Below are 13,669 nucleotides of genomic sequence, written 5' to 3' on the forward strand. Positions count from 1 at the left end.
TTCTTTTTCTCCAAACTGTCAACACCAATAATCGGGATTACTAATCGACTTCCCCCAACAAGTTGTCCCTCTATTACTTACAATTTGTGTTTAATTATTAACTAACAGCACAACACATATTTCTTGCTCTTAAAAATAATTGCTAGAACTAATTTTGTATTTTTAAAATAATTAGCCCAACTTTTTCTCATCATTCAACTGACGGTAAGTGCTATGATACATTTTTTCTTAGATTCTTTTTTGATGTAAATTTACTTTTAGTTTCATTAAGTTTGAAAATATTTCTTTATTACTATAAATAGTTTGTATTAATCGGTGCTTGTCTTATATTATCAATTTTTGTCCTACTATAATACCAAGATGTTGCGAAATTATTCTTATTAAATTATATTCATGATTTGAGGTTCAGTATTTTCAATATATTCATCGGGTACGTATTCTTTTGTATTGCTTAAATTAGTGTAGTATATTCAAAATGTATGTTATACATTGATAAAAAGATCGATGTTTTAAAACATCGATGTTTTTTGGTCGATGTATCAATACCATCGCTGTTTTAATTTCTAACATCGATGTTTTGCCATCGATGTCGCACCTCTTCTCCTAAAAAATGCTAACAAGCCTAATTTATGCAACGTGTAAGCAAATACAAATATAGCACTGAGATCGCTATTATTAGGTAGGTGCTATGATGGTGGAATACGATTGCTAACCCCCTATATTTATTTATAGAAATAAAGATTAGATAAGATACCTTGTGAATATCAATGCAAAGAATGAAACGCTAAAACGTGCATTTGCTTTACCGTGATATCCTACACTGTGACACGTGTGAAAATGATCTGAGATAGAGAGAGTGAAAAAAAGCAACAAGCTTTGCTGTAATCATAGATGTATTATTAATTAGATGCAAAACTGCGCAGCTAAAACCGGCCGTAACTATTGGTATTATTTTGGTCAATATTTCATACCTTGATGTGCTTCCGCCAGATACTGCAGCAAAGCTTTCTTGTTGTCTGACCAAAATTGAGGAAGACGATGATACTTGGGAAACTTGCAACAGGAAAGCTCTAAGGTTACTTCCATACATCCTGCCCAAACGTAGTTGTAGTCTTGCATTCCCCCTATGGATAAGAAATACTCTTTTTGAGATGATAGATTGAATGAAAATTGTGGATTCATTTCATAGAAATACGTCTTGGAAAAGAAGTGACATTTATAAGAAACTATGAAAGTTTATATAAAGTTATCAGAAACGAAATCTAATTAAATTGCAAATGTACACAGATTTGATAACCGCTGTAATAAATACAAAAATCTCATTACTTTGAATATTGGAGTTCAAATATTGTAATTTCTGAGAATTTGGAATTCCGAGAAAATATTGCAATTTATGAATAATGAAATTACAGTATTTTCCCGCAAAGAAATTTCTTTTACTGTTTAGGCACAAACTGGACAAAATAGTAAATAAATCAATAATAATAATAAAAACAGCAACAGTGTTAATGAGACTTTAGAAATTCTGTAATTTACATCGCAAAAATCATTTAACATCAAAAATTTAAACCGTTTGCAGTTATTTTTCATGCATGAAAAATACTGAAGTAAATTTGCTGACTCCGTCTATCAATCACTTATCTTTGTCAATGTTAAGTCTATGAAGAAGGAAAAGCGCTTTACAATAATTGAAGAAATTCTTTCTAAATCAGAATTTCTATAATTTTCTCGTTTTTGGTGCTTAAATATTTTTAAAGTCAGCAATTAATAAGAGGAAAAAATTTGAATTTCTTCAGTATGCGCTAATCTTAAATTCATATTTCAATTATTCAAGACGTATAAACTCTCGAAATCGGGATGATCTTGATTTTTTTTCTTTTTTATGAGGGGCAGCGACGCATTGTCACGTTATTTCGTTTGTTCAATAAGTAAATATTATTTAGCAGCGTTTTAAGCGGTGAAAAAAAATAATTAAAAAAAAAGAAACAAAATGCAATCTCACTTTAGACTAGCAAGGATAATGCAAGTAATTCTAAAGTCAATATAAGTTAACTGCATAATGGACGTAAATGAGCAGTGGCGCATACAAGGGAAGGGTCCAGGGAGTCCGGACCCCTCCCATCGCCATTGAGGTTTTTTTGATTGACTATAATCCTATGTATGTAGTAGTTAAATACATAATTCCAAACAAAGGTACTTCAGATTTAATAAATGAAGAAATAAAATTTATTTTCTGTTTCTTCCCCTGCAAAATCGAACTGTATGTGAACATAAATTGCTCTATAATGATTGTGCTTCTCTATTTTTGCTTATAATTGTGAGAAAAGTAAATACATTCATTACATTCATTCTTGGGCTTTTTTAATTTTGTATTTGTTATTAATAAATTAATTTTATTAACTAATGCTAAGAAATTTCTCAATATTTTTTAAAATGTTTTTTGTTCCCTCCTTTCGATAAAATCAAAAGAATATGTTGAATGCTTGTTGGAGTATGATATTAGAATGGTGTACTGTCGATCCTGGACCCCCAACCCCCACCTCTTTAAAAATTCCTCTGTGCGCCACTGTAGATGAGTCATAAAAAGTAAACGTTAACCGCACTGTTTTGTACGAATCATAAAATATTGCTTCTTTTTGGCTTTTGTCGGTTGTCGTTTCATCCATTAGTCCCCGTCATCTTGCATTGAAAAAATTGTCATTGTAACCCGGAAGCGCATGCACACGATAAAGTAAATTGTTATTGCTATATTGTATCACATCTATCAATAAAGCAATTTCTTTTTGTTATTATAATTCATTTTATAATTGAGTTGTATTTGTCATGACCAGACAAATGAGAGATGTGGACAATACATGAGGATTTAGAGTGAGTCGTTGAATTTCCTAATTTAAATTCGAGGAAAATATCCGCCTTATTTGACCCTTTATTCTTCTTTAATAGAAAGCTTTTCCTGAAAAACGGGGATTTTTGTTTTGACGGATGGTCAAAGTTTCGTAATGCTCTCTCAGAGCTCAGAGCAGAACATATTGTTACAGTAAGAGTGACAAACTTTTGAAGTTTTACTTTTTATGCGAAGGCTTTGAAGGCCTCTCATATCAAATAAACACAGATATAAAATTGTGTCCGAATTCAGGTTAGCCCATGAAGGACATAATTGCCTTCCCAAGCATTTACATCGCTTCAGTATTATTTCTAGCTCTCTCTGGCACCCTGTGCAATCTGGGTCATCCATGTCATGGATGGAGACCACCTGACCACTGTTTTAGGGGGGGGGAGGGGGCCATGCTGAAGCATATAGTGTTTTTGAAGCGAAAAATTTCTGAAACTGTTTGGGTGGTCAATGAAAAGCACCAAATCTGCCAGAAATAAGGCGTATTTTAGAGCATTTGCGTTAATAACTAATTTATACAAATACAAATACAATACAAATACAAATGTGACGACCAGCAACAGGCTCTGGGCCCAGCTAGGCTGGTCCTAGTCAATTAATTAGTTCCCAATGAAGATCAATGGCCCTCTTAAAGCTATCCACTCCCTTGCTCATTACCGCCTCTTCCGGTAAGCTATTCCAAGTGCCCACAACCCTGCTAAAGTAGTAGTTTTTCCTGATTTCCAAGTTAAGCTGAGATTTAAATAGCTTAAAACAATGACCCCTTGTCCTGCTTTCCCCGCAAAAATTTAATCCATTTACATCTTTCATTTTGATAAATTTAAATAACTGAATCATGTCCCCTCTGACTCTCCTTTGCTCCAGGCTATACATGTTAAGCCTATTAAGTCTGGTATCATAATCTAAATCTGAGAGTCCCCTTACTAATTTAGTTACCCTTCTTTGAACCCTTTCCAATACAAAAATATCTTTCTTCAGATAAGGCGACCAAAACTGAACAGCATACTCCAAATGAGGTCTCACTAAACTCCTATATAAAGGCAGAAGAACTTTCTTAGATTTGTTTGAAATAGATCTATTGATAAACCCAAGCATTTTGTTGGCTTTGTTACTAGCAATACTGCACTGTTGACTAAACTTGAAGTCCTGATTTATAAAGATACCCAGATCCATAACATTTTCTGCCTGATTTATGACTGAACCCTGTAAACGATATCTCATACGCTTATTTCCATGACCTATAAGTGTAGCACTTGACATTTCCCTACATTAACTGCCATACCCCATTTATCTGCCCACTTGGTAATATGATCTAAATCCTCTTGCAGCTGTTTTACTTGTTCTTCATTTTCGACAATCCCCATAACTTTTACATCATCAGCAAAACAATTCATGCTTCCAGAAATATTTTCATTGATGTCATTCATAAATATAATAAACAAAAGAGGCCCTAAAACTGATCCCTGAGGAACCCCACTTAAAACATCACTCCAATTAGAATGATTTCCTCTCACAACTACTCTTTGCTTCCTACCAGTGATCCAATTTCTAACCCAAAGTAAAGTTTTTCCTCCTATTCCTATGTCATCTAACTTGCTGAGAAGAGCAACATGCGGTACCTTGTCAAAAGCTTTTTGAAAACCAATATAAACAACATCCACACATTTTTTGTTATCTAAAGCTGAGGTAACCTTGTCGTAGAAATGCAATAAATTAGTAGTATAGGATTTACCTTTCCTGAAACCATACTGCAAACTAGTCAACAGACTATTAGTCTCGAAGAACTTCATGATCTTAATTTTGATCAAAGTTTCAAAAATCTTACAAATCACCGAAGTCAAACTTACAGGTCTATAATTCCCAGCAATACCTTTAGGCCCCTTCTTGAAGAGTGGCGTTATGTTAGCCAGCTTCCAGTCCTCTGGCACCGTCCCCGAGTTATAAGAAGCATTGAAAATATTCAAAATAACATCCACTAATTCCTCTGCACATTCAACTAAAATTTTAGGATAAATATTATCTGGTCCCGAAGCTTTAGTTGCTTTAATCTTTTTCAAATGAAATAAAACCTCCTCCCTGGAAAATACAAAATCCTCAAGCTGTATAATAGCTTGTGCCTTGTTAGTGTCAACTGTTGAGATACAGTTATCGTTAAACACACTGGAAAAAAAGTTATTTAGAACATTTGCAATATCCCTATCGTTTTGGATTAAATTTCCATACTCATCAACTAAAGGCCCAATTTGACTGTTTCGAGCTTTCCCAGAATTAGCGTAAGCAAAAAACCTCTTAGGGTTCCCATCAATGTCATCTGCCAGCCTTTACTCTAATTCCCTTTTCTGAATCCGTACCAAATACTTAAAATTTCTCCTTGCCTTACCATACTGGAGCCTCTCCGCACTCTGACCAGTTTCTTTAAACTGACGAAAAGTGGCTTGCTTATAATTAAGAGCTTCTTTAGTCTCCCTGGAGAACCACATGGGCCAAATTTTGGTACTAACACCTTTTCTCCTAAATGGAACATAGTCCCCAACCGTTTTAGCAAGTTTATCCTTGCATGAGTAATGAAAGGAAGCATGTAATTTTTGAAACATTTATTCCTAAAAATAATTAATTAAATGAAAAGGTTACTGCAATCGTCTACAACAGCGGTTCCTAACCTTTCCCCCTATGCGAACCCCTTCCAAACTCCTAAAGAAGTTGGCGAACCCCTTGGGTACTAGTAAATAAGTAACAAGCAAAAAAAAAAAAAAAACTCGCGCGCACACAACTACACATAGACAATAAAATTTGTGAGATTTTTTTTAGTTTGATGCTGCTCCATAGTGTATAACAAGAGCGAAAACATAATTGAAAAATATAGAATTACAAATATTGCTACAAACTAAAATGATCGCTAAAAAATGAATGCGAAATAAATTCACCAAAAAATAAACACAGTGATTGTTTTGCGTTGAGATTCAATCAACTTAAAAAAAAAAAAATGAAAATGGGATATATTTGTGGAACAAAGAGGCCAAAGTTTGGCTAAAATTTTTCTGACACAAAGGTACATTTATCTCTATTATCACTAAAAAGAAGTCAAATAAAGAATGATCTTTGAAATATCTTTCAGGGAACTGTCTCAGATTAAGTAAATGAACTTTCTTCTTACAGTAAAATAAGAAAGATCTGTAATTTTAAGTCTTCTTGAAAAGGACTACGAGCCTAGCTGTTTGATAAAGTAATCGCTCCTTTGAAAGAAGAGTGCCACAATACGAAATTTTTAATTTCCTATTTTTTTTTTTGAATCGCTTAGAGGCCTTCAAAGGACGTTAGTTTCTTTGGAAAATAATTACAGATTTTTTTGTTTTAATATTAACCACTACAGAGCACAGCAAACTTACTTTTCTCAATGCAAATTGCCTGAAGAGTTCAACTTCAAACGCTTCTCCTGTAAAATTTCATTTCTTCGTATTGTGGCACTCTTCTTCCAAATGAGCAATATATTGCGTGCATTAATCGTTTGATTGCTAAAGAATTTTCTTGCAACTATGCTATAAGTGCGGAGTAAAATGCTTACATTGAAAAATAATAGAAGCGTCTATGTTCAAAATGCGCATTTACTCTAATTTTTACACAAAAGATAATTTTTAACAAAACAAATATTTTTTTGCTCACTTACCACAAAAAACATTTTCTTCACAAATTTCATAAATTCCTTATTTATATGGAGTGCAAATTATGCAGCATGGTTAAATTCTGCTGATTTTTTTTACTATTGTGTATAACTTCACACTGCAAAACTTTCACCCACGAAAACATTTTATATAGACATTAATTTTTGATACTTCCTGTGGTATTTTTGGGTTGATAGCTATTCTTCCCCTTTTTTGACAATAAAGCTCGAATTAAATTGTAGAATATGTAGTGTGAAAATTATAGCAACAGACAACAGCGTCATCTCACTTCTATGCATTTTCGACTAAACACAAGAGCAGAGCGATAGCTCTTCCTCAGACTCAAATTAATGGTAAAGAAACTAAACATCAAAACATTTTAGACGCTCGCATATGCTCTATGTAATGTTTTCATCAAGTTTAATCAAACTTTCCGATCAAAAGCTTCTGAGGAAACGAACGCTTTCAAATTATTTCATTTGAAGACATTGTGTTCATAAGTAGAGCTTTTTCAGCATGACTTCAGGGCTATCATTCTCAATAGAAGAGCTAAAACCGACGCTTTGCAATGACAGACTAAATAATTTAATGTAAATATGTCAGGAAGTAAGCAAATATTTTAATCATAAGAGTATCGGATGTGCGAGAGACAAATAAATAAAAGAAGGAGCAAAATTTGCTTGAAACCGCGTGAACATGAGACTTCATCAGAAACAGGCATGTTAAAACTCTGCCATTACAATATTTTTCGCTAACCCCCTGAAAATCTTTCGCGAGCCCCGGTTGGGAATCGCTGGTCTACACTTTTACATTTTACTCAAAAAGTATTTGAATACAATGTGGATGAATGATATGACAGCTCATAGTGTTGCATACTGCTTTTAAAATACAATCTGTGTTAAAGGCACTAAAAATAACGAAAGGGCTGTAGACTAGAATTTATTGATAGAAAACTGATGCATTACCTTTCAGTGGATACCAAGCTGCTCCGTTTGTAGTTCCGTTGACAAACGGAGGAGTTCCGTCTCGGCAGGCGACTCCGAGGTACATATTTTTGTGGCTGAAAGAATAGGATTCAGCCAAGTGCCGAAACACGTCATCGTCCGGAGTAACAGACGGCTGTCCGACACTACGAAAACCTAAAAAGTAAATAAGCACAAGTTTAAAAATAAATAAATGAAACACTCTGTCAGTTTGGGATGTGTTCACTAATACAAGATGTGTTTCATTCAAACTGAATGAGTATCAGCACCAATAGTTTGTTTGTTCATAATGGGTCTGCGTATAAGTTTCTCATCATTTACAGACCCAATGAATTCCCCCTGGAAAAAATTCTTTCACGTAGAACTTCTGTCGGCGGATAGTCATTACCAGGAAAATGTTGGCGCCCAGTTTCCGAAAAGTTCGAGGAGGAACCTGCGCTCTCTTCGATGCGAAACTGCACAAGTAGGCTAACTTTTTCGCGAGTATTTGAAGACAAAAGAATGCTCCAGGGATCTTGTCATGACGGATAAATACAGTATGTTGAATCACATCTGCTCAGAAGATAATGTGGCTTCCATGACGTCTGCGAATCGAGGCATCAAAGGCAACTCTTAAGTTACAATAGACAATAAATTGTCACATAAATAAATGCAAATGCGGCATGGATCTAAAACTCGAGCAACGGGGGGGGGGGAGGCTAACCTCGGTCCAAGTGGGGAGTCGCTGTTTTAAAGGGTCATTTTTGCGGTTACTCTCAATCTCCGTGTGGTGGTGGGGGGGGGGTAGAATGATATACACCCTTGTTCAACAATATGAAATTTTCTCTAAAGGGTTCCTTCTCCCGAAAAAAATAGGACTTTAAATACGATTTTTTACTTGAAATAAACTTATATAAAGAATATGAATAATTTCGCAAACATTTTAAAGGTCTGAAAACACAATATGCACCTCATTTCGATATAAAGCTACAAATTATCGCCTCATGGCCAGAGTTATCGTGTAGTAATGTTTTTGGTCAGATAGGACAAGTTCTCTTACGCATTTATTAAGGCGACTCTTTGTACTCTGTGCTATGTATATTCTGTGCTTTGGAACAAGAGCAATCAATTTAAATTTTTGACCAAATTTGGTTCACGATTGAAATTTGCAGTGGCAGATTTACAGGGTTTTGTGGCCCGGCGCAATGTACTTTCGGGGAGTCCTTCGTCTATCACAGGTTTAAGTGAATCCTTCATAATGTATATTTTTTGAGTCCCCATGGGGGCCCTCGCAATAGCGACATGGTAAATCCGTCTCTGCGCAATGATCAACTTTTCGGTGCAATAACAATCAATATGATGCAGCACACCAGTATTGAGTTATAACAATCACATTTACATGACTCCTATAATTATATTTTTCAACAATCGGTACTTGTAAAGCTGAAACAATAAATTCCACTTGTCATTCAAGTATAATTTAAATCATTAAAAATTATATGTACATTCTTAATGTAGCATGAGACATTAATGTCTTGAAGTGTTCAAAATTTGTCTGGGCTCGGGCGTGAAAGTTAGATAGAGCCAGGAAAAATTAACAAACCTTACGACCACTTTTCAACAAAAAATGTTTTTTTTTTTTGACATTGTTTTTTGTTCCTGCTCCAAGGTACAGCTGTAATCTTGATAAAAATGAAATGTAAAAAAAGTTTCGGCACTGTAGTTGTGCTTCTTTCGAATGTGATGGCATGCAGAAAAATGACATTTTAAGACGTACTAGCTAACAAGGTTCTACAACTGTGAACTTACTTTTTGGTGAATTGGGTGGAATGTTGTCGAAGGGGTAACTGGCGACGAGAGCCCCTCCGTGCAGGTTGCCTGAAAGAACAAATTGTGTCCTCCTCAACCAATCCATCACTGCTCTGGTTTCCTTCTGAATGTTGTCGGAACTTTGAGTAAAATAATCGGGGAAGTTGCGATTCAGGTCGAATTGATTGGCATTGCCTCTGTAGAAAGGAAATAAACAAGGTCTAAAAAATATGGAACGTAAATGAAAGAGTTGTTGTATTATCAGGTAAATTATTTAAATAAAACGCAGTTCCAATGAAATGTGTCTTACTCCATCGAGGTGATTCAAGTCCAAGTGAATACCAGATACGGTAAGGAGATACTCGTGTTATATCTTGAGCCTACTTCCACTTTTGGAGAATTATTTATTTCACAACATTCCTAATGGCACAATGGCTTGGCTAAAATGGCACTGTGTGAAGTTTCATGCCGGTCACAGAACATCACTATGAAGTCGTTAACAAGTTGCAGCAACTGACAATAGTCGGATGCGGCAACGTCACAAAGTGAAGATTCGGTGACGTCTTCAACCAGTCGGCAAAGGGACTGGTCACGAATTAAGTATTGCAGCAAAGTCACATGAAGCATGTCACAGATGTGACGCAGCATGATTCATGTGAGTCGTCGCAATTCTGTCACTTTGTGACATCTGTCCATTATGCCTCGGAGACACTGTAACGGTCATGTGAGATGTTTGATTCGGATCATTATTTGAAATAATGGGTTGTGAAACAAATAATTCCCAACGCATTATTTAAATTATTTCGTTACAGTGTTATTTCCCCCATAAATTGAATGAGTAATGTCATTCAGTAATGTTTAGATTTTTCTTTTTTTAATCTTAATTAGTCAACATCGTATTTCTGGATTCAGAAAAAAAAACCCTGTACTATTGTCCTTATTGCGAAGATATCAGAAGTAAATTTTACACTATATCCTAAACTGTACGAAATGTTAATGTATTATTTGATGAATTAACTGGAAGTTACCTTGGATTGTTTTTGTGTTGACAATTCATATAACATTACAGTGTTTGATTGGTGCAAATCAGTTTTTGCGCTTCACACGAAAAAATACTCGCATTTGTACTCTCACTCATACTTCAACTACGCAATAATAAATTAATTTAAAGCTGTTAAACGCCATTTGCAGGATTTTTATTTTTATTTATTTATTTTTTGAGAAGAAACTAAGCTCCTGAATCTGAATCGAACTCATCTTCGTCAAAACACGAATTTTCTCCAATATGATGCAATTTGTTTCCATCCATGTCTGCACGTTAATGTGGTAGAATTGAAACCAAGGGTTCTAGGAAAAGTTTAACCCACAACTTGGTTCCATTTCCTGTCAGGAGTAAGCCGTTTCTTTCTGGAGTTCCGGTATTGGAAAACTTGCCAGGGCAGCCTTAATATATATGAATATATGTAAATATTTAAAAATATTAATGATTGTCATTCTTCTTAAAACTAACCTTCCTTGCACACCGCTACATTCTCCTTCTAGGGAAGTTTCAAACCCATCCGGATTCATGGAAGGCATAATGTGGATCCTCGTGTTTTCCATCAGCCACGTGACGTAAGGATCTTTCCCAAAGTTGTTCACCAGATATGCGATAAGATGCAGCATGAGTTCTCGGCCAACAGCCTGGAATAGAATTCAACTCATTTAAAAGAGAAACAAACTCAAAACGGATTCTTTAACGGCAGAGAACTAATTTTATGTGTCTCGCGAATAAGCTTTACGTTCGAAAATAACAGGAAAACACCATTCACAGCCGATATGACTTTTTGTTTTTGTAATTAATGATTAATTGCACAGGGGGTGATTCAAAAGTCACGCAACCCGTTTCAAATATTTTATTTTTAAAATACTATTAATTTAAAGTATAAATTATTGGGCTGGTTGGCATCACTATAGGGTCATTCCATGCGAAATCAGCAAAATTCGCAAAAAAGTGGTGGCCGCATGGTAACAGATTTTTATGAAATTTGGTATACAGGTTCCTTTTATGCCTATATAAAAATATCTAAAATATTTTTGCTTTAAATTTTTTATTTAAATAGTTACATGCGATTGAAAATTGGTCAAATTGAACAGCATTCTCATAAATGCTAAATGTTGCAATTTTGAAGGCTTGTATCTTATTAACTATTTAATGAAAACATAAAAGTTATATGTTTTTGCAATCTATGGAGTAGGGTAATCAATCTGATATCAGTAAAATTTTCAAAGTTATTCTAGTTTACTTTTAACCGAGTTTCAAAAACTGAAAATATTTCAATTTTCTCATAATTAAGCATTTTATTTTTTAATCTCAATCTTTAAGGAATGCATTAGCTTTGATGAAATTAATGCCCAATTATGTGCTAAGTATCATAAAAGAAATACCTTACTTTTGAAGTTGTATTTTAACTCATTTGTCTTCAAAATCAGTTTTAAACTTAGTGACATTTTGTAAAATGATGATTTTCCCCTTCACGTACACACAAAAATTCAAATGAGGGAAAATTCAGACAACTTTAAAATTTTTCAAAAATATAGAGCTGTGTTTCTACTATTTGCTTGAAGATACTCGAAATTGGTTTTTGATTTCCAAACGTAAAATAAAATTCAGAAAAATAGCATTTTCTTTCTGTTTTATGGGTCAATCCATACAGGTTCGACGGATGGTTGCGCTCGACCATTTTTAATTTTTTTGAAATTCATATCCCTAAAAGCTGCATATGAAAGATGTTTAAAACCTCTTTTATTTTTTCTCTCAACTTTGATTTTTTGGTAGTCATCAAAAGTGATTTTCGTAGTGAAAAATGGGACTTTTAGACCTTTGCAATTTGGCCAAAAGCTATTTGAATTACACTTATGACAGTTAATTTAACGCTTTTATGTTAAAGTGCATAAGTTGATAGTCTTACATGTTGAGTTACGTAGCTGTACGTTAATGATTAAAATAATGGCAACAGGTTAAAGTTCAAGACCAAATGTACAAATTTTACTCATTTCAAAGGGGGATAACTCACGTAGGGGACGGAAACACAAAATGAAATACGGCAAAAACTAATCACTGGAACCATGCTAAAAAGAGTATGTGACTGTTGCTGTGTGTTTGTGTACCCTTTATAGATTACATTCCCTCAAAATTCGGAAAAATGACAAAAATGACATTTTTTGACCCCTATAAACCAAAAGGGGATTGAATTAAAAATAAAATTTCCTGGCCAATTGATTGTTCCATTCAAGTACTATACATGTTATACACATTGTATTTTGTATTTGGTTTGTAAAAAAAGATACAGGTCTTTGAAATTAAGCAATTTCGCTAGTCAATTCACACACTAAAACAGAAATAAAAAGTAAAAACTTCATGGCACCTTCTTAAATTACGTATATTGTGCCCTATATAATACATTATACTGAAAAAACATATTGTAATTTTCAAAATAATTATTTTAATTTGATAACTTAGAAATATTTGGACATGAATGAGTAGTTTATACTGTGTGGAACTTGTATGGATTGACCCTTATGTGAAATTACGAGAATTCAAAGAACTTGATAAACGACTAAATGATACAAAAGCAAGTAAAATTGACATTTATTTCAATTAAAAAAATGTACATTTCAGCATGTACTTCATAAACATGCTTTTGAGAAAATGAAACACGAAAGAAATGGTTAGTTTTGCTAAACTTACAAAATAAAAAGAAATAACTAATGAAATTTTACCTTAGTTCAAGTTACTCTAGTAACAAAAATACGCTGATACCAATGATTAAAATTTAGTAGCATCTAAAAGACACTTCAATATATTATTTTTAAAAAAATTGATAAATTTAGAGCATTCCTTCATTTTCAAAAAAACATCTGAAATAGAGGAAAAAATGAAATTTTTGGAAATTTTCGATTTTTTTAAGTACAATTTCGTCATCAAGAAATTCATAAACAGTTATTAAATTAGAGCAGATAGTTACTTATAGATAGTTTTTCAATCTGAATCATTTTTACTGTTATTTTTTCATTAAAAGAGCTAGAAGAGTGATTTAAAATCTGAAGTAAATTGGCAAAATTTCAGTCTTTGTTAATATCTCAGATTCAAAAAAAGATCCGAGTAAATTTTACTTTTCTCTTTCTCAATAGAGAATGCGGAAATATTTATTTTTTAAGTGTACGTTTGTAACTTATGGAGTTATTGAGTCACAAACTGGCAGCAATGAACTCTGAAAATTTAGGCTTAGCGTAAGCATCAACTTCTAATTTCAATAACAAAGCAACAAACAGTTTTTAAACTTTCATACTTTGCATTTCCTTAT

General features: G+C 33.7%; 1 protein-coding gene across 2 annotated transcripts in view; it reads right to left on the reverse strand.

The window, feature by feature from the left end:
• The window catches only part of LOC129232493 (carboxypeptidase D-like), a 152,924-nt gene that overhangs the window by 42,956 nt on the left and 96,299 nt on the right, over positions 1-13,669 (reverse strand). For both annotated transcript variants that reach the window (XM_054866642.1, XM_054866649.1), the window contains exons 4-7: positions 10,834-11,006; positions 9,324-9,520; positions 7,518-7,691; positions 972-1,124 (exon numbers count right to left, since the gene is read on the reverse strand). In XM_054866642.1, coding sequence (XP_054722617.1) covers positions 972-1,124; positions 7,518-7,691; positions 9,324-9,520; positions 10,834-11,006 — 697 coding nt within the window. The remainder of the gene's footprint in view (positions 1-971; positions 1,125-7,517; positions 7,692-9,323; positions 9,521-10,833; positions 11,007-13,669) is intronic.

This window comes from Uloborus diversus, chromosome 1, assembly GCF_026930045.1.
Source record: "Uloborus diversus isolate 005 chromosome 1, Udiv.v.3.1, whole genome shotgun sequence".
Lineage (NCBI taxonomy): Eukaryota > Metazoa > Arthropoda > Arachnida > Araneae > Uloboridae > Uloborus > Uloborus diversus.